The following is a 26,054-nucleotide window of genomic DNA, read 5'->3' as shown; positions in this document are numbered from 1 at the left end:
CCAGTCTCATTACACTGAGTCAAGTACCTCGTAGACGTGAAAATAAAGGAGTGCCTGGGAATATGTGTGAGACCACAAAACACAAACACCTTCTAATGGCTTGGCTCTTCTAGGTAATGGAAAATGAAATGTCATCCCAACAGTCAGGACACCAAATGAACCCATGGTCTGAATCATACCTAGAATCACACTCAGTACTCAATAAGTTTAAAAAAAAAATGCCTAGTGTATGATGGGACTGTGCTCGTGCTGGAGAGATGGATCCATATGGCACCATTTTCTGTTCCTCCTGGTAGTAAGTGAGACTTCCCCAGGACACCAATGCCTCCATGTGCCCACCCACGAGCAGAAGACCCCACCTCTTTCTTAACAAAATGAGGTCAAAAGAAATGAGGTCATCAGGTAAGAACTGTACCAGGGCCGACCCCGTGGCGCACTTGGGAGAGTGAGGCGCTGGGAGCGCAGGAGCGCTCCCGCCCCGGGTTCGGATCCTATATAGGGATGGCCGGTGCGCTCACTGGCTGAGCGTGGTGTGGCCGGTCAAGAAAAAAGACAAAAAAAAAAAAAAAAAAAAAGAACTGTCCCAAACTGCCTCCTTCCCTCCACCTCCAAACTTATCTGTCCCTCATGGAGCTCCATTCTTCCTTCCTGGCATGGAAAGTACAGTATACAAAATCCTGGAGAAAAAAGGTTCCTTGGGTCATGCTATGTATCATACCATTCCTTTTAAGTTTTACAATGCATGTTAGCACAGACTCGAAGAAGCAGTCATAAAAAGAAACCCCTTTTAAACTTGGTTCACTTCAGTTTCCCAAACTCATGTGGTCACAGAACCCCTTTAAAAAAACATATTACTGATTAAACCCCTTTGGGCAAGATTTTAGGTGGGATCATTACCTTTTGAACCAGGACTGAATACTGTCTCAGAATGTAATTACCCTGAGGTGGGGTGTATGGTCCGCAATGCTGAGCTACAGTTCCTGAGATAACAGAGGGGCCAGTAGAAAGCAAGACCAAACCACGGAATACGTCTAAGGTTTGGTTTCACTGTAACAATCTATGATTCTGTTTCTCAGAAGGTATCACACAGTCTTGCTTCTGTGGTAATCTAGACATGGGACAGAGATGAATGGGCGGGGGGGGGGTGGATCAGGGGCGGAGGGAAATCAGACATGAGAAGACACATTTTCATGTTGGTACAAGTATGCAAGTCTGGTTCTTGCTCACTATGCATCAGTAGTCAGCATGCAATGAGTGCAAGGAGTTTTACTAGAAGAACCAAAGACACAAGGAAAGAAACAAAGCATAATTGTGTGTGGCTTATGGATAGTCAAGCAGGAGCTCACAGTTGTAGGTACACATGTACAGATACGCACATGCAAAATATCTATTCTTAATTAAGTAGGCATAAGACCCTGCACAGTAGTGTAGTATAGTAGATTAAAAAAAAGAAGCTGGACGTCATTCCAATATGGGTTCAACTTTTCTCTGGCACTGAAAAGCTGTGGGACCTGGGACACGCTACTTAACCTTTCTCAGCCTGTTTCCTCACCTGTAAAGTAGGGCTAACAATACCTATACCTCACAAAATTGCTTTAAGAATTATATTACTACACGCCAGGTACTGTTTTGAGTATTTCTCATATATTAATGCTCACAATAATCCTATCAATATCCCTGTTAATAAATGAGAAAACCAAGGCACAGAGAGGGTAAGAATTTACTTGTTATACAGCTAGTAGGTGCTCAGGCTGGGATGTAAATGCAGGCAGTCTAGTTCTAGACTATCCTGCCTAGCACAGTGCTGGAGTAGAGTAGGTCCATGATATTCTCCTGGAAGACAGAGACACTCATACACAAATATACAAACCTCCTACACCTCCTCTTCCTCTCTGGTTTTTAAAATCTGCTGTTTGTGTTATTAGTTTATTACATGGTGCATGCAGTTCAAGTGGGTAGCACACAGTTTCCAGCTTCCAAAACACAAGGATCCTATGTGGTTGCTCAAGGAATAGAAGAACAAATTCAACCCTGAGAAATGTTCATTCTGAATGATGACTCACAACCGCTATTTTCACAAACAGCCTGCTAATTAAACTTTCTTATGAACTCTGCTAACCAATTTTTCCAATGCATGGAGGAAAAATCATTCATTATAGACCGGAATCCAAAATCTAATATTAACAGCACAAGTAGGATCTGTGGCATTGTAATTTGATCAGTTTGAGCATTAATAACAGTTAGACACTGATGTCTGAGAGAGTTAATCAGCTTTTGTTGAGATGTATGTATATAACTGAACAAAACATCTGGAAAGCAGACTAGAAAACAAAGCTAGCATATCATAGGAGGTTTAGTATTTGCTTTACCCTCAAAAATCCCCTGCTTACAATGTCCTATCTTCTAGGCGACTGTAGTAATATCCCAAATTGGTGTACCATTTTAATGATTTACCAACATTAGCAGCTCATCGAATCTCATGACACAGTAAGGTGGGAAGAGCCAGTATTATTATCCCCATTTTATGTACAACAACCTGAAGCACAGAATGGTTTGTTCCACCAAAAGTCCCACAGATAAAGCCAGAATAAGAACTTGGTGGATCCTTCCATTTTATCATGTTGCCACTCACAAAAATGGCCTAATTTTTAAAACAATGTCAGAAATTATTCTGGCATGTTAAAATACTGAACTAAAGTTAGGCTTTCATTTACAATCTTTTGGAACCACCAAAACTGGTGTTGGTTATTACTGCAGCTATTTCTAGGGCTTACTGGAATGCATCCTACACAGCCACATTCGTGACTCAAGATGAAACAGCAAGGACATGGGGAACCCTCTCTGTGAAGATCTTTCACCCCAACTGGCAGACAGACATGTTTATGAAGCCAGCTTGGTTACTTGCCACCTGTGTGACCTTAGGTCAGCCACTTTAAACTCCATGAGCCTTGTTTCTTCATCTAAAGAACAGAGACACGAATATCTACCTATTGGGGTTGTTGTCAGGATTAAATAAGAGAACAAATAAAAGCAACGTCTAACATTTGGCATCTAGCAGGTGCTTGATAAATATAAGTTCCCCTTCCATTCTCCTGCCTTCTCATACACGGTCTCCTTCTTCCTACTTGAAATTACATAACTGAGGATTTAACCAGGAACAGACATCCGCTTTCCCTCTCCTCCTCCTTTACCCACCTGCTGGCCCAGGGGTAGGACCCTTGGTGAGAAGAGGGAAGGACTTATGAGATAGAAGAGGCTCCTCCCATCTACTGGTTGCATTTGTTTACAAAGTGCCTTCATATGTGTCACCTGGTTTGAACTCATAAATACCACCCAATGAAGATTAAAATTTATCTTTTCTACTACATATTGAGGAAATGAAGTTCCAAGGGGATAGAGACTTACGTAAGGCCACATGTGCATTTATTAAGTATGTGGGGGGTTGGGGGCAGGACTTTTCATTGAAGTCTGTCTTGCTTCTGGCTAGTTCAATGAACTGTTTGGTATTTCTGACCAGGAAGTCTGTGGGATGTATGTGTGTGTGTTTTGGGGACTGTGGAGCTCTTGGACAGTGCTCTCTCTCTTTTGTGCTTAGAGGGTGGTCTGTCTCATTGGGAAGGCTCCATTGACTGGTGAGGGGCACTGGGAAGAGCAAAGGGTCTGAGGATTAGTTCTCATTTCTATGGTCAGGACCAGGGAGTGAGAGTGACATTTGAGCTTCCTGTTTGTCGTCCAGCTCAGGGTTCTGGGCAATGAGAAACCAGCCGGAACTCACTGTGAGAATTTTCACCGGAAAAATGCAAACAGAAGACTGAAGTTCCTGTCTGTCTAACCTTGGGGTCTGAAGGGACAAGAAGACTGAAGAGGCTCAGGCCAGCTTCGGAACACCTCTTCTGGCACATTATTTATACCCTATGTTAATAAAAACAGGGTTTCCACTCAGACAGCTTCCCTGTGTTACTGCCAGCCCTGGCCATAAAAAGGAAGTCAATCAATTCAAAATGGGTCCAGGTGAAAAAGATGAGAAAAGGAAAATTCCATGTATGTGATTTCAGGCTTTCTATCCCATCCTGTATTGTAGCAGACAACTCTCCCCAATCAGAGGCCTTTACATCCAGAGAAAGGGCAATAGTGAAAGTGGTGGGAAGCAGGGGTAGGGCCGGGATCCTGGTTACCACTTGAGACAGCAATCAAGGTTGTCACCATCCACTTTTCCTTGGTATAAAGAAAACTCAGGCTAAGTGGTCTGTTACTTCTCAGACAAGTGACCTAGCGACATTTAATTTACTAATTTTCCTCTGGCCTCCTTTTACCGTTCCATACCCATTTTCCTCTACCCTGCTTTTTCAAAAAATCTATGGGTGTTTTAATTTTAGTTCTTTTCCATATTATCAAATAAGCTAATTCAAATCATTTTTGGATCAAAGTGGCATATAAATAAACAAGAAGGCAGAAAGAGGAAGCAGGACAGGCAAAGAAAAGAAAATAGAGGGGAAGAAAGAGCTGGGAAAATAAGAAGCCAAGTGTTCTTGACTCAAGTCTTCTTGGGCTGCACTGGCCTCATTTGTAAAATGAGTACAGACATTTCCCTTATTGGATACTTGAACAGGTTAAAGGAAGTACTGAATATAAAAGCCTCTGAAAACAAACATGAAGGGCAAATATTAAAGATTACTAAGAGTGCACCTTATGCTCATACCACCAATAAAATGATTTAATCTGATTCAAGATATTTGTGATGAGAAATTCCATAAGCAGCCATAGGAATTAGAGTTATTACCCTGACTAGCTGTATATACTCTGTGTTGATGGGGTCTCACATCTCACCATATACCCAAGTACAAAACAAGGGACAAACAGAAAACCAAACTTATAAATCAGCAAGAAATTAAAGTGGGTGGAAAGCAAGTCACCAAGCATATATGCACCTGACCTCAGCGAGGTAGACAGTGATTCTCAGATCATAGACGCCATGGGAAGTCTGCAAATTGTTAACCTCTTTCTGTGTTAGGTAGGGTTACTTACCAGCAAATTAGAAGAAACATGGGCTGCAGAGTCCAGCAGATTTATGTTCAATCTCAGATCCACTACTTATTAGCTGTGACCTTGGATAAATTGCTTAACCTCTCAGAGCTTCAGTTATTTTATTGATCCAAAGGGTGTACCAACACTTAGCACACAGAGTAGTCTGGACTATTCTATTCACTATTACTCCAACATGTCTGTATTAGTCAGCTCAGGCTGCCATAACAAATACCACAGATTTGGTGGCTTAAACTACAGAAATTTATTTTCTTACAGTTCTGGAGGCTGGAAGTCTGAGATCAGGGTGCTAGAATGGTTGGGTTCTAGTAAGGGCTCGTATTCTGGCTTGCAAAAGGCTGATTTCTTGTTTTGTGTGTACATGGAAAGAGAGAGTGCTGGTTTCTCTTCCTCTTCTTATAAGGACGCTAATCCTATCGGATCCTACTCTTATGAACTCATCTAACCTTAATTACATTCCCAAAGGCCCTATCTCCAGAAACAATTACATTGGGGGTTAGTGCTTCAACATGAATTTTGGGGGACATAAACATTCACTCCATAATAAGGTCTCTGAAGCTTGGCTCAGCTACATCCTCTGCATGGACTGGTCTCATACAATCTAATCTCTGCAAAGTTCAGAGTCAAGTTCAAGGCTCATTCTTCTTTGACACTTTCTCTGAGAACTCCAGTCCGTTGTCATTTTTTTCCTCCTTTGAACACCCACAGCTGATGTTGTCTTCCTCTTCATTCAGCAGAGGCAGAGTGATAAGGTAACAGAAGGACCATAGGCTTTGCAGCCCGATAGATCTAACCCCACTTACCAGCTGACTAATTCTAGGCCTTGGCTTCCTCATGTGTAAAATGGGGACAATACTACTGATTATGTGGCACTGATATAAAGCTTCAATGAGATAACATTTATAATATGTCTAGCACTGTAGCTGACACACAGCAGGCATGCCATCAAACCTCCAACTTCATTGTACTGTTATAAATTCTTTTATGCTTTCTTTCCAATGACATTAATAGCCAGGGCCAGGAAGGATAAGATTGGGCTTTGGTAAACAACAAAACAAAACACCCCTGCAAAACAGCAAAGGTAGATGTGTAGCGACATGCATCATAAACAGGCTCCAGTCCATTCCAGACCTGTGGGCCAATAGGGGGCCCTGTAGTTTGTTCTGGCTTTCCCTACTCATTGGCCCTGCAGCAACATTTGGGCACAAACTGTGTCTTATCCTTTCTGGCTTCCTCACAAACTTTGATACATAATTTTAGAGAAGAGAAGGAAAGTGTGAGAGAGGACACGCTATATAAATACTGTTGGCTGATTGAAAATGTTTTACAAATCTAAAAGCCTGATACAAATATATGGTCTCTATCTGAATTTTATCTTCTCTCCAAACTAGAAATATCTTTTCCCATCAAAGCTCGATTTTGAGACTGCAGAAAAAACGAAAGGCAACTTAAAGATCTTTATTTCTTACGAGGAATAAAGACAGATGCAGAGTTCATCAGTTAAGAGCAGTAAGGGAGGTGTGGGGTTGGGATGGGGGTTAAATTGAAAAAAGAAATCACCACTGCCACACCTCACAGAAGCCAAGAAAAAAATGAATTTCCCATTAACACATTTCAGAAAGCACTTTCCTCCTACCTGAAGCTGATGAATTACATTTTTAGATAATGTGTGGAAATTTCAGTTTGACATTACCTTCCTGCTTAGTTCCTAGTCTCAATCAACCCGACCATTCTATAGAGAAGGAGGTAGTGAGCGAGTGAGTGTGTGGGTGTGTGTGTGTGTGTGTGTTGGGGGAAGGAGAGGACGATGGGTGAACAGGGAATTGGTCTTACGAACCAAACAGTCAGCTAAAGCACAGAAATAGAAAATCCTTAAAATACCCAGGCCTGATTCACATCCTAGGTAAATACCCTTTGAGACACCTCTCTTGGGATGTGACAATACTTTCCTATGGTTATCTGAATTTGGAAGCAGGGAAGAACAGTCTGATTTGGAAGGGAAGATGAAGGGGAAGATAGCCAGCAGGCAAAAGGAAACCATACCTGGTCTGTAATCCTGACTATTGCCATCCTGGGAAAAATTGTGCTGAAAGATGCATAAAGTACCTGCACAAACCCTAAACCTCACAGCTCCACTCAGCTGCTAACCTGTCCTAATTAGAAAGGATGACAGGTCTCTGATTGCCCTTGATGGGTGTGTAAGAGGCACAACAATCACACAGTTTACTTAACGTTCTGACGTTCTTCAAGTTCCCCTTAATAAGGCAGAACTGTATTCTCCTGTTTTGTAACCCCATTAGTCTGCCAAATTTTCTCCATACCTAAAAATTTTCCATTCACCCCCAACAATAACCAACCCACCTCCCCAAGTCAACAAATCAAAACTCTTTTAGTCTTCTTTGTGGAATATGTATAAGATGACTGCAGGGAGGTGATAAATAAAATGACAGATGCAAATCTGGCTGATTTTCATCTGAATTCAGGAGACACATGTTCCAAATCAGCAGCAAAATATGCTGATAAATGCTACTATTTCCTGTAATCCTCCCATCGCTAATGAATATCCTTCTGATGTGCATATAGAAAACTTCATTTAGCTAATCAATATCTTGGGATTTTCTTGGATATGTCTAATTGAGGCTGGGTTTTAACTATGCTTAAAATTTAAGGCAGCTTCCATTTTAATACAGTGCTTGCAAAATAAAGAAAAGGTGAATAGTGAAGGCTATTTCATGAAGGGAGAAAAATCAGTTAAAAACCTCTCCAAGTCTAGTCTTCCTCATTTAGGTAAGCAGTGACCTGTTTAACTCAAAAAAAATATTTTTTTAATGCACAATGTGCTATTTTCCAAAACAAAAGACTTTGAGCTCTGATTATGCTTTCCCTGCACTGAAAGTTTTCATTCCCTAGGTATATAAGCTGAGTTGGTTTGTAAAAAGAAGGAGTCAGTTAGTATTTGGGGGGAAACTCCCAGAGGTAAAGTATGAATTAGACAACTCACAATTAGACAGTGCTTGTTTCAAGTCTCAGTCCTCCTACTTGGAAGCTAAGTTCCCCTTGCTCCTATGTTCACACTTCTTCATCTGCAAAATAGCTGTCTTGAGGATTACATGAGACTCCACCTACTGATCTCAGCACAATGCTTAGCATATAGTAAGTGCTCAGTAAACATGGGCTATTATTATGATTCTCTAAGAAATCCAAATTTATTATTTAAATAAGATACTATATTTAAAGCATTTAATATAGTTTCCAGAACACACATTAAGGCACACAAAAAAACATACAAAAGCTGCTGCTATTATTATTCTTTGTCTTTGCTGGGTGCTGTGAGGAATTATGCCAATTAATTCACTTTAGGGCTGAATTCATATTTCAGGAGTAAATTCAAAGCACTTTCATATTTTAGAATTTTTCAGAGCCTTTATTTTTTTAATTCTATTTTTTAAAAAAGTTTTAATTTTTTTTCTTTTTTGGTGGCTGGCTGGTAATTCAGAGCCTCTTATTGTGTTTATAGTTATTGCAGAAGACAGACAACCATGGGCCAGCCCCGTGGCTTACTCGGGAGAGTGCAGCACTGTTAGCGCCGAGGCTGTGGGTTCAGATCCTATATAGGGATGGCCGGTGTGCTCACTGGCTGAGCGTGGTGCGGACGACACCAAGCCGAGGATTGCAATCCCCTTCCGGTCAAAAAAAAAAAAAAAAAAAGACAGACAACCAAATTCCCATAGTGTTCCTCTGAGTCCAGTTCCTTGAAAGTATATGAGATAACATAAAATAACCCACAACCCTCTCCCTTGTCTCCCTCTGCCACCCAACACACTATATACTCTGTGTCATGCCTCCTGACCTGGGTGCTCTAATAGATACTCTCACCACTGCTGTGACCCATATCCTACATCTCATGTGCCAAGAGAGACAAAGGATTCGTAGTGCTTTCACAAATCCGAGAAAGAACAGAAGTTACCCAATATCACCACATCAAAACCGAGTTAGTTCCTTTAATTAGAGATGTAAACCCAGACACAAAAGCAGTAGCAAAGTATTCACTGTGATGTCCACAGCACTGAAGGGTTTGGGTTTCTTTGCCTTGTTCTGCTTCTTCCACTGAATGATAATATTAATTACATCAAAGACATTTGTTATAAAGGAAGAAACGAAGAGATGTATTAGAGGTGTGTTTAGGAAATGTTATCTTTTTCCATTGGGGTAAAACTCTGACTTCATTTTTGGCCTGCATAACTTAATTTGGCAATGCTGCTTTATATTAGAACACTGCTTCCAAAGAGGCACATTCCAGCTTTACTTCCTTCCTTTCCTGGAATTTTAACTCTATTCCTTTCTTCTACCTAAATCCTAATCCCATCTTTCAGACCTATCCCACTAGGTCCAGCTAACACAGACCTCACCTTTCTCAACCATCCACAGCACTTACAGTCTGTCTCATATACTAGCCTCTCTGTATATTCAGTTCTGTAATCAATAATGCTCAGTTTGGACTGCCCTGCCCTCAAAAAACCCTCTACAAGGTTCTCACTTGCCTGAAATGCATAGAAATTACCCTTAAAAACTATACTGCATGGACACATGGAGAGTAATATCAAATAAAAATACAATTATTTTCTATCACTGTTATGCAAATAATCGCACAATCTAGATAGGCAGATCAAAACTGTTGTCTTTGATTTCTTTCTTTCTAGGGATTTTTCTTTGTTATTATTTTTTTAACCTTTCTTTATTCCTTTTGGGGTGGGATGGTAACAAGATAGACATTTATGAAAATGTAATTCTGCATTCCAGCTCTGCTGGCTTCCAGCTATATCTATCCAGAGCAACCTAACCCTGTCCTGGCCAAGTCGTGTGTTTCCTCCCCTGGAATACTGATCATCTAGGTGCTTGGATTCAGTGAGTCAATCTCAATACTTGCAAAACAAAACCAAAACCAAAAAGGCAACAAAACAAAAAAATAAGAAGTAAATTCTCTGAAGTCCATGAGAATAACATAACTTCTACCAGGAATTTGGTGTCCTTTGCCTGAATTTCTGGTTTGCATGAATCCTGTGGGTCACATGACACTTCCCTTTTTCTCCAGCAGCAGAGGCTATAGGTAGATGAAGGAAAAAAGCAAAGGTCTTGGCTTCGAATGCCATCACATGCCTGCGGCTGCACACAAAAGCAACTCTCCCCCTGGTACCTAGATTATCCTGATCAGTGTCTTTTCACAACAGGGAAAAGAAAATCTAATGTCTTTCAGAAGATAAGTGACAGAGATGTCCAAAAGCACTGTAAGGGAATCTTAAATCTGGCACTATCAGTAAATTTGGCTCTACTCTGAAGGAAGACATAGGCTGAGTTAAATCCCCAGACAATGATAAATATTGTTATTTTTGCTTCCCTTTATACACAGGAGTCTCTTTAAAGCCATGGTGCATTAAATAGACTCTACAGAGGGCGGCAGCAGTCTTTATTCAGAGGAACACTGTGTTGCATTGGGTTACGGGATAGGGGTTAAGCAGGGGTCTTCACCTGCATATGCTTCTAAATCAAATCATGATTTTGGGAACTGGTGGTGAATCCCAGCCCCACCATCTGCTAGTAACCGTGCTTCCTGGGGAAGTTACTTAACCTTACTAAGCTTCAGTTTCCTCAACTAAGAAAATGGAGACTATTCTCCATGTTAAATGAAATAAGGTATGTCCAGTGCTTAGCAAGTATCTAGCACAGAGTAAGTGCTTAATAAATAGTGACAACTATGTCCTCAGCATTGTAACACTTAAGTCTATGCCCAGATTTCTTTTATGTGTTCTCAAATGAAGAATTTATCAGCAACCCATAGCCAGGGGTGAATCCAGCCTGCTGGTAATGCAATCAAGAGTCACTCCCACTCTCTCTCTCTCTCAAGGGACCTTAACTTTATGGAAGCCAGAACCTTCTAAGAGAATCCATTACATTCTCTTAGGGAGTGGTTTGGGGCTGGAAAATCTTAATCTTGAATTCTTATCTCTTTGTCACCTCCCACCCCCCAATCCTCCCACTGGATATTTAGAACTCCTTGTAAACTTCACAGGATTGAGATGCATTGAGATCTGTAGGAGGTGTTGGAGGAAAAGGGGGGACTGGGATGTTAAAAATCAGGGCAACAAAAATACCTATGATGTCATTTACCCTGACTTCTGGACGACCAGCTGCAGCCTTTCCACCTGCCTGGTGTGATACCTCACCTCTCTCAGCCTGTGTTATGACTTAACACCAAATGTAGGCCTGGGAGGGTCCTCCGCTAGAGCAATTCCCACTCCTTCCCCATCTCCCATAGCCCTGTCTCTTCCTCGTTCTCTGACTTTTAGCACAGCCAATTAAACCTGAACAACGGGTGGATGGAGGAAATATGCTGCATCTATGGAATGGTACTGCAGGGACCAGTTTCACTGTTAATTTAAAATGCTAGAATTAATTAGGTAGTGTAAATGAAGAATTTAATAAGCACACTTTACAACCACAAGTTCTACTTTTATTAAACACTGCTACCAAATGAGGGCAAATATCTCTGGTCTCTCTATATTTCCCCGCCTCATTCCAATTAGTTATCTACAAATAAAATTCTTTTTTTTTCCTGAACTTAAAAAATGCATAATTATAAATGTATGTCTGAATTGTACTTCTGCTTTCAACCCATAAGCTTCTTCTTCAAGCTCAGATGCTACTGTATGTCTCTGCTTGTGCTGGAGAGGGTGCTAAACAAACCAAAGTTGACAATTTTGGTTTTGTATACCAAATTAAAGGCTGTCTTCGAAGCTGTCACTCCTATTCAAATCCACTTGGTGAACTACCAAATTAGCATTCTTTCAGTAAAGGAATCTGCTTGTTTAAACATGTGTCTTTAGAAAACAAGGAACAACACCATGAATCAGTACTTCTCAAAAATCTCACTACAGTTCTAAGGGAACTCTTCTGAAAAGGTGATTAATAATACTCACTAACATAGCTGGCAGAGTCCCTACTTAGAAGATAAGGCTACACCAAAAATACATTTTCTATACAGGAGTGGGAGGAAGAATCATATGGTTAACTGGTTTTAATTTGGTTTGAATTATCATCCTATTATATAAAGATTATTCAGGAATCTAAACATTGGCTTTTTGAAAATACAGGCAATTCTACTGAAAGATAGATGATCCCTGCTCAGGGATAAGATCATTAAAGCCTGGCCGTGTTTGGAGACCTTGACATAATTTTTCTGTTCTGGCCACCCTCTTTGAAGCATGCTAGCTGTATCTATAATAATAACATCCCCCCATTTATTGAGACACCGCTAAACAATAGGCATTGTGCAAGATGCTATATATCCAGCCTGTCATTGTCATTTAATCCTCACAATAAGCCCTTTGAGATGAGTATTATTTTCTAATTTTACAGATGAGAAAATTGTGTTTGGAGGGTTATGTGACATACTTTAGAAAGTAGCGCTGTTATTTTAGTTTTATGATTTTGCAAAGTACTTAATTTATAAAGGGGACAAATTTACATGTGACTTATGAGAATAGGAGAATATATATTTACATGCATACCTATACAGGAACATTGTATTCTGTATTTAAAATCAATTTGACGTATCTCCCTATTTTAATCACAGAGTTTTCTTTTTTCTTATATGAGGGTACTTCAAAAAGCTTATGGAAAAATAGAATTAAAAGGTAATACAAATCTTTCCATAAACTTTTTGAAGTGCCCTCATATAAGCCATTTGCTTGTCAGTTAAACTGTCTGGATAGAGGGGAACAAAAGTCGGCACTCAGAACTGACAAGTACGCAAAGTTGAGTGTGATTGACTTCAGGAGTAGAGCACCAGGGAATGGCAGCCTCACTGTCATCATTATGCAGCCCAATACTGTTCTAAGAAAATATTCTCACTTTCAATACAATTACAGAGAAACTTGCCCCCAAAGAATTATAGCATCAATGTCTGGCAAACATTAGGTCTGCAATGAACCGATGTCACTTAGGAAAAAGTCAGAACCTAAAAATTTCACATATTGAAGTTGTATAGGGTATTGTTTTACTTTCAAGTAACAAGTCTCTGACTTCTCAAAGAGTATCTTCAAAACAAACAAATAAAATAAAATACTTCAAATGCGGATCTTTATTAAGCATCCCCCTCCTACTGCAGAGTAAGTTATATTACAGAATAACCTGCTATCCTTAGGGCCTGTTTCTCCCCAGAGACAACGGGCAGTGTGTCTCCCTTCCACAAGTTCACAGTGGCCCCCTTTAAAACACTCATCTCAGACACATGGAAAAACATTGGACACACACGAACCAAACGTTTGAGAGGAGAAGAATAAATAAATAAAAACTAGTGTGAAGTATAGGGAGTGCAAAGGGCAGATCTGGGAACTAAAAAACAAAGGGTGAGTGATTAAGAATACAAAGGATCACTTCTCATAAATGTGAAGAAGGTCCAAAAACTTCATCTACTTCCCAGTCCTACCAATCCACAATACGGCTTTACGTGGTAGACACACATGCATGTGGTGTGAGTGTATGACTGTTCAGCCATGTCATTCTTGCATGCGAGGTACATGATATGGATACTCAGATGCATCATGACGCATGTGCATTCTGCTAAGGTCTGCACATCTGACGGAGAAATGCAGTTGCGAATCCCAAGCCTAGAATATTGAAAAAGAGCATACCTGTAATTTTGTCTCTCACGAGTTTGCAGGATTCTATTTCACCAATGCTCCCAAAAAGACTCCTGAATTCCTCTTGGGTCATATTCTGGGGTAAATAGTTGACAATGAGGTTGGTTTTGCTGTCATCTGTGGCCGCCCCTGTCTGCATGGGAGAAGGACAGTTTCTGTTGTTGCTGGAGGGTCCATTGCTTGTATTGGATGTCGGGCCATTTGACACCTGAGGCTCCATGGTGCTAATTATCTAAATAAAAATAAAAATAATAAAAAGAAGCCTTTTGAAATCCCAAAGACACAAAGTTTATTTTAAGATTTTATTTTATTTTATTTTTTTTGAGAAGAAAGAGAACAAGATAAAGGAAGATGGAGCAAAAGAGACTGGGATGTGAACACAGTCAATTTAGAAACATGTTTTTCACCAAAATGTTAAACTCCCCTTGCTATTTTTAGGCTAGCCCATAGATCTTGAACACAGACTAGAATGCAGTGGGAACTCTCCCATTATTTTGTTAATGAAAAGCTAATTCCTGTTTTCATTACACAATCACTCTCAGAAATGTATACTTAAGCCACACCAAATTATAATTAAAATGTAAAGTAATAATCATGATTAAAATTATAGTTCCATTAAAGCTGAAAAAGCTAAATATAGAGGGCTACACTCACAAGATCAAATATAGTACCTGTTTATTAACTATCTCATAAAGTAAAATGACATTAAATTAAGTGGGGCTATTCCATATGGGTAGGGTTTAGATTTTCACTGATGCTTAATCACTGATCAGACTTCAGATTTCTTAAGTTCATGCTGGGGAGGTACAAAGTCATCTAATGATTTTTTTTTTTTTTTTTAAATTCAGCAGTCTGTTACTGTTTCTCCCAGACCTCTAATGAAACAAAAACATGAAGGAAAAGTTTTTTCTGGGTCTCCACCTTAGGTCCAGTACAGCCTGAGGCTGTCCTCTCACACATTTCTCAAAAAGGGCTTTCTCTGGATTTAAGTATTTAAACAAAGATTTCCTTAGATATGTGAACTGTTTCAGGTAGCATGCATGGGAATAAAGAAATGAATAAGAGTCCGTATCTTCAAGGACACAGGCAGGTAGGCAGCTCATGGTTGGACAACGGGCATGTAGAAGAGGAGCAATTACTCCTGCTTACAGGATAGGGGCATTCAGGGAAAGTACTGAGAAGATGATGCTAGAATAGGGTTTTGGATGGGTTTAAGCTCATGGAGTCAGATCATGAAGATGCCCTGTATGCAATGAAACACATGGAGAATCACAAAATTGAGGAGTCAGGTGGCACGTAAGGGAATAAAATGTAGTTCAATATTCTTATGTTGGGATGAAGTCCGGAGACGTCCAAGGACTTTTTTGTCATCACAGGAAAGTGGACCAAGGTCCAGGCCTGGCCCCAGGTTTCCTGGCCCCAAATGCAGCCCATCAGTGACACTTTTCCATTCTATCTACCACTGTCCCCTACTTGTCCATCATGATAGGTCTTCTTTCTCCTCTGGAATTGATCCTCAACTCCTTGGAAATGGAAGCATGCTCTGTTACTCATTAGCTGTGTGACCCTGGGCAAGGAATTTAAACTCTAGGAGTCTCAGTTTTCCTCATCTGAAAAATGGGAACAATGCCACCTGCCCTGCAAAGTGTTGAGGAGGATCTAGTGACGTGATGTATGTAAATTGCCTGAACAGTGGTGGAAACATGAACACAATCACTGATACTTATTAAGGTCATTCTGCCAATCACCTGATGTACTTCTCTCATTGGGGGTAAGCATTTTTATTGAATATAACATACGTGTAGTAAAATGTGTAAATCTTAAGGGTACAACTCAAAGAGTGTTTACAAAATGAATACACTTTCAGATCACGATATAGAACAGAAGTCTTTCCCATGTCATTTACATCACCCCCAAAGGTAACCATTATTCTGACTTCTAATCCATAGATTAATTTAATCAATTTTTGAACAATGGAAACATACAATACATACTCTTTTGTGACTTTTCACACGTATGGATTGTCATGTACTGTTGTGTTATATGTAGCAGTAGGTTGGTCTTGTCCACTGCTATAGAAAATTCCATTGTATACAAATATCACATTTTACCTATCTGCTGATGAGCACTTGGATTGTTTCTAGTTTTGAACTATTATAGATAATGCTGCTATGAGCATTATATACATGTCTTTTGGTGCACATATGCACACATTCCTATTGCATGAATTCTGAGGATTCTATTTTTTTGGGTCATAGGATATACGTACATTCAGCTTTAGTAGATACTGCCAAGAATTCGTCAAAGTGGTTACACCCATTTATACTCCCACCAGCAAAGTATGAAAGTTCCAGTTGCTGCACATCCTCTCAATGTTCAAAAACTGATTTTGTTTTTGTTTTTGCTTATTTTCTCATCTGAAGCAGAAGTGATATAGTTAAAAAGAAATGAATTTTTGAGTCAAGACAAAAGCTGACTTAAAATTCTAGTTCTACCACTTATTAGCTGTGCGATCTCAGGCAGGTTACTCTGAGCCTGTTTCCTCTTCTGTAAAACTGGAATAAAGCTTGCCATGCAGGGTTATCTTTGGGATGGAAGATCATATACACTAAGTGTATAAAACACAAAGTTGCCAGAGGCATCATAACTATTATTCCTCATCATGCCCCACAAAGGTGTTAGTCTGTTTCCTCTTCTGACGGTTATAAAAGTGAAATGAAGCCAAAAGAAAAACATGAAGTCTCAAGAGGAGCCAGGAGGATAAAGCAGATTGAGGAAGATGGGAAGCATCTAAGATTCTTTACCATTATGTAAGTAACTTAAGTGGCTCCACTTCTCATATCACCAGAACTTTCTTCTTGACTTCAGGTCAGCTGTAGGATTCCAGAAGGCTGGTCCAGACAGCAAGGAGAAAGCAAAAAGCTTCTGAGAAGAATCTTAAATCTAGCTGTCCTCAGAACTGATAGAGACTGTACCCAGCAAAGCCTATCTGGCTGCTCTGCCCTTGAGGCAAGGATCCAGGGAGAGAATCAGGGAGATGGGCCCAGGGGACGGGCGTGCTAATGGAGAAGAAGTAATACAGCTCCTGCCTGGTGGGCAGGTTTCTGCTCTGCCAAGCCATCAGGCTTCCTGGGCTTATGCAATGCCTCCATTTGCTGTGTGGCCTCATGGTCTCACTGAGTCAGGTGTCCAGACAACAAATACAGGAAGCACTGCTAACTTGATAAGAAACTTGAAAATCAGAATTTGTCCATTTCACAAGGCCCAGTGGCAGAACCACATTGCTTCTCAACTGCTACATTTTGACTGAATGGCAAAAGAAGCAATCCCACAATCTATAGATCCCCTTCCCTTCTCTTCCCCCACAAACACCTAGAATATATCTTGCATGGAGGCAGCTGTTTTGATGCTTACAATGGCATATGTAGAAGAATGTAAGCCACACCTAAGCAGGCTGAGATTCTGTGGGACCAAAACCATTAAAGGTCACCTGACAGCCAGGTGTATCTTTTGTTTACTGGATGTTCACTTCATAGACATGTGGTGAAAGCCAGCACTTGTCCATGTGAACCTCTCACAGGTCCACTTGCTCCAAAAAGGCCTAAGAAGTATCAAGGCTACAGCAAAGTAATTTCAGTTCCCCTATTAGCTTTCTGGATTTCCTTGCATCCTATGTGGATTTCCTAACTTATGTTGACTACTGGAGCTGAGCCGTATCTGTAGATTAGACAACCCCAACTGGGCCCAAACCTTTGAAAAGGAGCCATGAGATGCAATGCTCACTATTAAGCTACTTCGACCGACCACACCCATAAATTAGGTGAAATCATTCTCATCTGATGGAGATGGAGCTCTCTTTGCTCTGCACACACACTACACAGTTATCCTTTTGTGTATTCAAAAGAACTAAATAAATACACACACACAGAGTTTTCTTAATAAAAATGTACAGTCTGAAACTGAGAAACATTTGCAAATTTATTAATGTATATCATGTAATAAGATTCTTCACTGGCCTTAATGATGCATCCAGATTCAATAAAGGCTAAAAAAGGGAATCAGAAATATAAAATATCATAATCAAATTTGACATATGAGTGAACCAAGAGGGTTTTAAAACATTAACTGGAAAATAAGAGAAGTTGCCAAGATGTAAACATATGAAACCCATAAATATGAAATTACAGCATTTTAAGGTTACATGATAGATGTTAAAGAGAGGACACTTGTGCTCTCTACTTGGGGAACAGACCAGAGGTAGAGGAAATGTGTGTTGGTGGGAAGCACATCCTTCAATAAGCACAGAGGCTGGCTCGACAAAATCGGAACATTTGCTTCCTCAGGCTAACGCCTTTGATATTCTAACAGCACAATTTTCACTGCAAATAAATATATCAGTTACTCAAGTGTGCATATGTACTTTAATGGAATATTCTGTGTGGGTCTCACAGCCAACTTTGCAGCTGACCAGGTTCCAAACCCCTGACTTGCCCTCCTTTTCTCTTCTGAATGGCAATTAAGAACAGAATTACAATCAGCATCCAGGATAGAGCACTGAGGAGGTTCAGTTGACTTCAAACTCTAATGGTTGTACAAAGCACTACATTAAATCTTTTATGTTCTCGTGATATATTTTAAGAAACATTATACAGGCAGAAAATTTCAGGGGTAAACTATTAGAGCAGTGCACAATAACGTAGGCACTCAAATCCTGTCATTGTAAATGTCGATGGTTTGAATGACTAATTACTCACACTCAACGCATTAACCTCACCCCTCCCACCACTCTTTTCTGCAAAATATACAACAAAAGCAAAAGGGAAGGCCTCAGACGTGCAGCTGCTAGATCATCACCAGGGTCGTTTATCTCTGCGGAGGGGAGGTATTGAGCAGAGATGGGCTAGCCTCTTTCTCAGTGTGCTCCTGAAAAAAAAAAGCCAATCCTCTCTGCCCTTTATGGCATCTCCCTTGCCATAATCCTGCATCCTTATGTGCACCCAAGGTATTTGTAACAGTACTTCCTGACATGCCAGGTTATACGCACATTAAAAAACGTGTTTATTTCCACTATGGCTAGATCTGGGTATGTTAGATGAACATAGAGATATAGCCCTGATATGCCAGACACTGTGCTAAGCTCCAGGAGCAGAACCTCACTGAGCTCACAGTGAGGTCGTGTAGCAGATTATTAAAGAATATTAGGGACCACAGAGCCCAACCCCATAATTTTGATGATGAGGAAACTGAGGACCAGAAGGGGAAAATGACTTGCCCAAGGTTACACTGCTAGTTAGAGGCAGAGATGGGACTAGAGCCTGGTCTATAGATTACTTCACTTGTGTAGTCTTGTGACAACGCAGGCATGGCCATCTGGATGAGGATTTCCTTCTCCTTTATTGGGGGCAGAGGGCTGGTAAGGGGTGGCCATATCATAGAAATGCACTTGAACAGATGTGTGCAGACATGTTAACCTCCACACCTTTCTGAGTATAGCACTTGACAGTTCATAAAGAATGGTGACCTGAACTCTGAGGTCCAAGGCACAAAGATCATATCTGTTTTGTTTATTTATGACAGTATCTCCTGCATGTAGGACAAGGCCTGACAATTGGTAGGCTCTGAATAAAGGACTGTTGAATGAATGAAAGTCCTTGCATGTCCAATAGCTCTCAGGATCCCTCAAATGACCCTTTGAAGTACAGCCAATAAAGTATTAACACCATCCCCATTTTATATATAACAAAAGAGGACAAAACAGGTAAGCAACTAGTCAGTCACTAAGCATCTATTACATGCCAGGCACACATTTAGATATTATTTCAAATGCAAATTTTTTTGTGTGTGTGGCTGGCCAGTACCGAGATCTAAACTCTTCAGCTTGGTGTTATTAGCACTGTGCTCTAACCAAGTGAGCTAACAGGCCAGCCCTCAAATTTTTTTACTGTAGTAAAATACACATAACATGAAATTAATCATCTTAACCATTTTTAAGTACGATTCAGTGGTATTAAGTATATTCATATTATTGTGCAACCATCACCACCATTCATCTCCAGAATTCTTTTCACCTTGCAAATCTAAAACTCTACACCTATTAAACAGCAACCCCCCATGCTCCCCTCTTCTTGCCCCTGGCGATGACCATTCTACTTTCTGTCTCTATGTCAAATGCAGAGGCATTTATTCAAGAAGGAGGGTTGAAGCTTTGGTTGACATGGACCCACTGAGAACCTGCTGAATGCCTTGGCCCTGTTTCCCCAGAAAAATGTACACTTATACAACATTTTACATACTCTAAAGCCAATCTCTTGTCTCCAGATTGAAAGTCCTCAAATCGATCCTTCCCATTCAAGCCTGTGACATATTTGAAGCATCTCGTGTAGACTAATACTCTGTTTGCTTCTTGATAGGAAAGTTTAGAACTCTGCCTCACCCACCCCCTCCACTCACCCACCCTCCACCTCACTCCCCATATAAAGATGGTGAGAACTGCTAGTTATGCTGGCAGCATGTAGTGTCCATCGCCCTCACTGGGGCCCTCCACGCCCTTATCGCAGCTCTACTGAATGAGTCATCAAGACGGAGAGAGAACCCAGTGGTTCAGGGCAGCCTTTGGTCTTACTGGTATAAAAAGGAAATAATACTTGTCATAGTATACCTGTCCTCACGAAATTCTCATGAAGACTGAATAAGATAATGTACATGGAGCACTGAGTGCTATTCCTGAAATGGTAATCCCTACAGATTATTAGTGACAACTGATGTTAATGTTATTAGAAGGGGAACAGGGAGAAAGATTAAAAACCAATAGTTAAGAAACTAGGTTGGGAGTTAGACAAGAAAAGCTAAGAGTAGCAATATAATCAAAGGGCAAAACCTGTCCTTTTTTTCACAAATCATTCCATTAATATAATTTCTTGCTGAAAGAATTCTCTCATTCATTAATCAAACAAATATTTATTGCTGAAGGGTCCATATGTCAGAGGAGAGAGCATGTCCTGTGGCCAGAAAAGTTCTTGAAGTGTATCAGGAAGATCACTCTAAAATTCTAAAAGCGTACTTAAGTATTAAAGTATTAAAAATGTATTTAAAGTCCCCTTTAATATATCTTCCTTTAGCTCATGAATTCCTTACACCTCCCTCCATCTTCCACTCTATTTATTTAAAAAAAAATTTTTTTTTCATCCTCTACTCTTCACAGGCTTTAACTTACTCAAATCTGGGTGAAATCAGGTGAGAGTTACAGAATTGATCTTTCTCACAACTGGGGACAGTCATTGTCTGAGGCCCCAGAAAGCCACATCAGAGGTACTGCCATCATCCCTCTACCAATCCTGCCAGCCACACCATATTGTGTCCTTGCCCAATATTTCCCATAAAAATGGCGGTCTGACAAACTATTGTTTTGTATTTAATTATTTTAACCTACTTTATACTCTCAGGATTTACTTCATGAGGCAAATAAAAGGTTACAACTTTACATTACAGGAACCTGCCTTGATGTAGAACTCACTACTGAAACTCATAGTCCAAAAGCCCAGTGCAGGGCCCTACGCAGCCGTCACCACGCACTTGGCAGCCCTCAACCTCCGGTTTTCTTGTGGAGAGGTGGTGGTCTCACTGCTCAATTTATGCAAGAGGATCAAGAGGAAAGAAACAAAGAAGGTCACAGGAATATAATGTTTGTTTTCCAAATACTCTCTCCTCTACTTTCAGTCCCCTTTAAGTGTCAGCATTCCCAGAAACTAAAAAGCCGCTAAAGAAATTTACCAATTGTAAACATGTCTCAGGTGTGTACATTTGAGACACACACACGTGTATTTTATTAAATATTTTAACGAGTATTTAAACGTGTTTTCTTCTACCATATTGGAAGGACTTTTGAAAATTTATGTATAAAGGCTAACCCTTATGTAATAGAACATGCGCTACCGAGAGCATGAAGAATAATGTTTACCAAGGGCGGTCTCTGAATCGAACCATTAAAGAAATAGATTTAAATTATTCATAAGAACAAAAATAAAAGTCCTAATTCTCTTTGTAGGCATTTCCCACTTAACCCTTATAAAATTCTGACATGCAGTACGTTAGACTCTGGTGGAGCAGCCCAGACCGCTGCAATCTTATTCGCCTTTTAAAAGCCTGAAAAACAAATCCCCAAAGTTAGAAAATTACACAGCAGTCTCTGTCTTCCTGAAGACAGACATTATTTTCAGTAATAATTCTTCACTTCTCTTTTCTTGCTCCTTGAAAGATACTAAAAATGTCCTTACAACCCCCCCATTTCATATTTATTTAAAATTTCTTCCATCAGCTCATAAAATCCATATTTTCTCCTCCTTCTTTTCAAAAGGCTTTAATTTGTACTAGTCCCTTCAGGTTAATATTTTTTTCTTGATGCAACTCTTTTCTTATGATTCAACTGCAAAGAAGACAGATAATATTAATGGGACCCAAGAGGAGTGGCTGAGATTGATCATCTGATCGCTCTAGGAAAAGGGAATTTGGAAATACCACCCCTCCGACCAAATTTGACTCACAAGAACTACTGGACCAGGGGATTCTGACTGAAGACTGCACTCATGTCCCCCAAAACCACTCATACAAAGATTCTGTAGATTCTGCTGGAAGGTAACTAGAAAACTCTAGAAAAAAATATTTAATTCCAACAAGGGGAAAACATGCTGACAGCTTAATAATACCTTAGGGCAGATGCACAAATAACCTGAAAGACCTATTTACTCTAGGAAGTGGTGGGAATAAATTCTCAGCATATCCTTAAAAGAAGTGTATTCAATTCAGCAGAAATTTATTGAATGCTATTATAGGCCAACACATTGTTCTAGGAGTTGGGGAAACAAAAATAATTTGGTCCCGGCCAGCAGAGGGTTCAAGCTGGGAGGATGGCAGAGAAAGGCAGGTAAACAAATGATTAATTAAAGTCAATTGTATACACCCCTTTCTTTTAAGTGATCCCCTCCAGTTTCTCTAATGACTCCCCCTCCTCAGCAAAAGCACATAAATTGAGTACACTCAGACTAATCCTACACCATTCCGATACCGAGTTGACAGTCCTGTTTCCAGTCTAAATGCCTACGACTTAAACAAATGCTTATTCATGACAATGAGGTAAGCTTGAGGCATCCCTCCTTTGAAATGGCATCTTCTCCACTGCAGATGAACACTGGGTATGCCAAAAGTATTCTCAGTGGTGGTAGTCAGGGCTTTTAAAAAAATCAGCAGCCGCTGAAGAGAACAAGAGGCATTAATGCTTAAAATAGCAAGGCTAGCATGGATATGAAAAGCAGAATCAAAATTTAATTTCTCTTAGGCATTATTCTCAGATTCACAGAAATCCAAGTTTTTAATCTTCTTCCCCAGACACATCACACACATTTCCCCTCCTAAATAAATTTTGTCCTCCTTTACATTTTACAGTGTTTCTTTAGAACTTCAGTTTGGGCCTAAAATGATTTCTGGTATGTCCATCCTGGTGCAGTCCTGGTAAAACCCCTGGGTATTTGGTTTTAACAGACTTTTACAGCAAACTCTCAGAGCTGAGGGACAGCTCGACATCCACTTCATTATAAAGATGACGGAACCCTTCCTTCATCCCCCACAATTCAGTCCTCTTTTCCAAAATGGCCAATAAATAAACACAATCTCAAACTTCCAATAAGCTTTCTTTGTTAAAGTCATATTTGAAAAAGACAGATGTTTTCATTTTAATATAAATACAAGTATAAATTTCTTGGGCAAGCTCAGGCTCCTGCAAAAATATTAGCTCTGGTAAAAAAAAAAATATATATATATATATCAATTGGAAAACAATTCCTTCTCATTCTGCCCCCAAAGCCCCTCTGAACTCTGAATGTTTAATATAAACAAAATAAACAAAATGTCTAATAATGAGCTTTGGGTACCTGTTGGGATAGGAACCAGTTGTGGTAGTAAATATATTATCTTCATCTTCCATACAAACAACAGTTAATGAATCATTTGAAAAACTTCCCACAGACTCATTAAGTCCGACTTATGTTCTGATTAAATGCATAAACAATAGCCAATGACGCAATTCATGTAAACACAAGTACTGTATATTTATAAAATGCCTGGCTAGTGGCTCTGAGTGTGAGCAAACTCATCAGATTTAGCTGTAAAATGCAATGTGCTATTCTACTGCTATCATGATCTAAAGCATTAGGTCACATCTCTGAATTTAAGTTATATGCATACTCAGATTAAATCCTTTAGAAATCTACACAGACATTTATTTTATTTTGAAAATTAATACCTGTTTTCTTAACACAGCCAAAGTGAGGATCAGGAGGGGATTAGAGAGAGCTAGTATTTAGAAAGATTAGTGTAGAGCAAATTTCTCTTTTTTAACAGGAATTGGCTAATGCCAACAGCTCTTCTAATTGTGCAATTCAAAAGAGAGAGATTATTTGGGGCATTCTGAAGCCAAAGATACTGAGGGAAATAAAAAGATTCTCAGTACCTCAATGTATATATAAGTGGCCATGGTAAACTATACCCATTGACAGTTCACACAGCTTCATATTATATTTTATGTGTTCATTACTGAAAAGATCCTGAATGTCATTCTGATAAGGTAGTTTTAAATTTGCAAATTATTTTATCACACTTGAAGTTTTATTATCAATTTCCTTCTTTACTGTCTTTCTTTCTTTCTTATTTATAAGAAAGAAGCATTTAAAAAAAGGACTTTTTGACTGATGGGAGAATTTTATCCCTCAAACTACCTCTGAGAGCCAGTTGGACACCATTCCTCTTAGACATTCTCTGGGACAGTAGACTAGGCAGTAGTGAAACTGAATTCCACCAAATCAGTGTTGGTGAGAACTCAGACCGAGGCTGGGAGAAGTATGTCTTTGAATTATTTGTGGGCAATATGTTTACATAGAAAATAGAAATTCAAAGTATGCAATTGTCAAGCTTTAAGGTGCAGTGAAAGTCTTTTTCATAATTATTGGTGGAAATATGAATTGGCACGACCTTCCTGTGCTTTATGTTCATATTCTTGCACCCAATGATCCATCATGAAATTCAGATAAGAATCCGTAATTCTGTAGACTAAAAGTGCACACCAGGAGGTATATCAAGACAAGTGAAAAAAACAGAAACAACTTAAGGACCTGACAAGAGGAATGGCTAAATAACATATTGTATAATTTTATTAAACAGTATTCTGCAGTTGTTAAAATTACATTTTATAATGGGTTTTTATAATATGAGAAAATGTGTATGATCAATGTAGAAAAAGATGAAATAAAAGATTGATTATCTCAATTACAAAAACATGTACAGAGCAGGAGAGAAAAATAAAAACACTAACAGTAAGTGGTAGGATTATACATGATTGTTATACTTGTCTCCATTTTTTTTTCCAACTTTTTGTTTTGTTTTTATAGTGAGAATAAAGCACTTTTATAATCTGAAAGGAAGTTATTTTTTAAAAAGAAAGAAAATGTCAAGTGCTACAAACCAGTTTGTAGCCACAGTATTAAAAATGATTCTATCTCCTCCCCAGAGCTATCCTGCAGGATCTCTCCTTGGCCATCCTCTGTTCCTACATTAGAGGACACATGGGAGCCTAAACAAACAAAAATTGCATTTCCTGAAACAGTCTCGGGTTCAGTCTCCCCTTCACCTACATAGCTGTGAATTAGCAAAGTGAATCTTAAGTCTGTTTTAGGGCCTGGCAGCAACCTTCATGAGGACAGCAAGGAAAGGAGATGATTTACAAGAAAATCATTCCCTGGGTAAGGGAGTGAAAAGTACCGATCCATCCTAAAAACTGCTGACAAACTCTGATATTATGAACATTCTGCACTTGGACAAAAGCTCCCACTTTTCTTAATTACATGGTTTGAGCAGGAGCCTACTTTCAGGATCTGCCCAATCATACAACAGCCATTTATTTTCCCAACTGCAGCTGCCAAAATTTCCCTGATCTCTGTTCTGTGATCCATCTTCAAGGACATCTTGTGACTGTATGACACTGTCAAGCAGCATTCCACACCGTGCTTTTTAAGCTTCTCTCTCTCTTTCCTGCACACAGAGATCCTCCTAGTACATATTTAAAATTTCATGAACAAGAAGAAAAGAGGAAAAAAGGTCACAAATATCAGAGTATTTTCGACTGCTTTGAGGCAAATACTTTATTATGAAAGTGAACTACTAATATTCTCTGTCTTCTGTGAGATGGGTTTGCTTTTGTTTTATGGACACTGAATCTAGTAATTCACTGGGTCCCCCTTTTTTTTAACACTGTTAGGAAAATTAGAG

General features: G+C 39.5%; 1 protein-coding gene across 5 annotated transcripts in view; it reads right to left on the bottom strand.

The window, feature by feature from the left end:
- The window catches only part of ELAVL4 (ELAV like RNA binding protein 4), an 83,908-nt gene that overhangs the window by 32,641 nt on the left and 25,213 nt on the right, over nucleotides 1-26,054 (bottom strand). For 3 of the 5 annotated variants that reach the window (XM_063104073.1, XM_063104071.1, XM_063104069.1), the window contains exon 1: nucleotides 13,734-13,968. In XM_063104073.1, the coding sequence (XP_062960143.1) occupies nucleotides 13,734-13,962 (229 nt within the window). In that variant the 5' untranslated portion in view covers nucleotides 13,963-13,968. Of the gene's footprint in view, nucleotides 1-13,733; nucleotides 13,975-26,054 lie in introns of those variants that run through there. The other 2 variants (XM_063104068.1, XM_063104072.1) reach the window with 1 other exon arrangement.

This window comes from Cynocephalus volans, chromosome 8 (genome assembly GCF_027409185.1).
Source record: "Cynocephalus volans isolate mCynVol1 chromosome 8, mCynVol1.pri, whole genome shotgun sequence".
NCBI lineage: Eukaryota > Metazoa > Chordata > Mammalia > Dermoptera > Cynocephalidae > Cynocephalus > Cynocephalus volans.
This window is presented reverse-complemented; position numbering and strand designations above follow the sequence as displayed.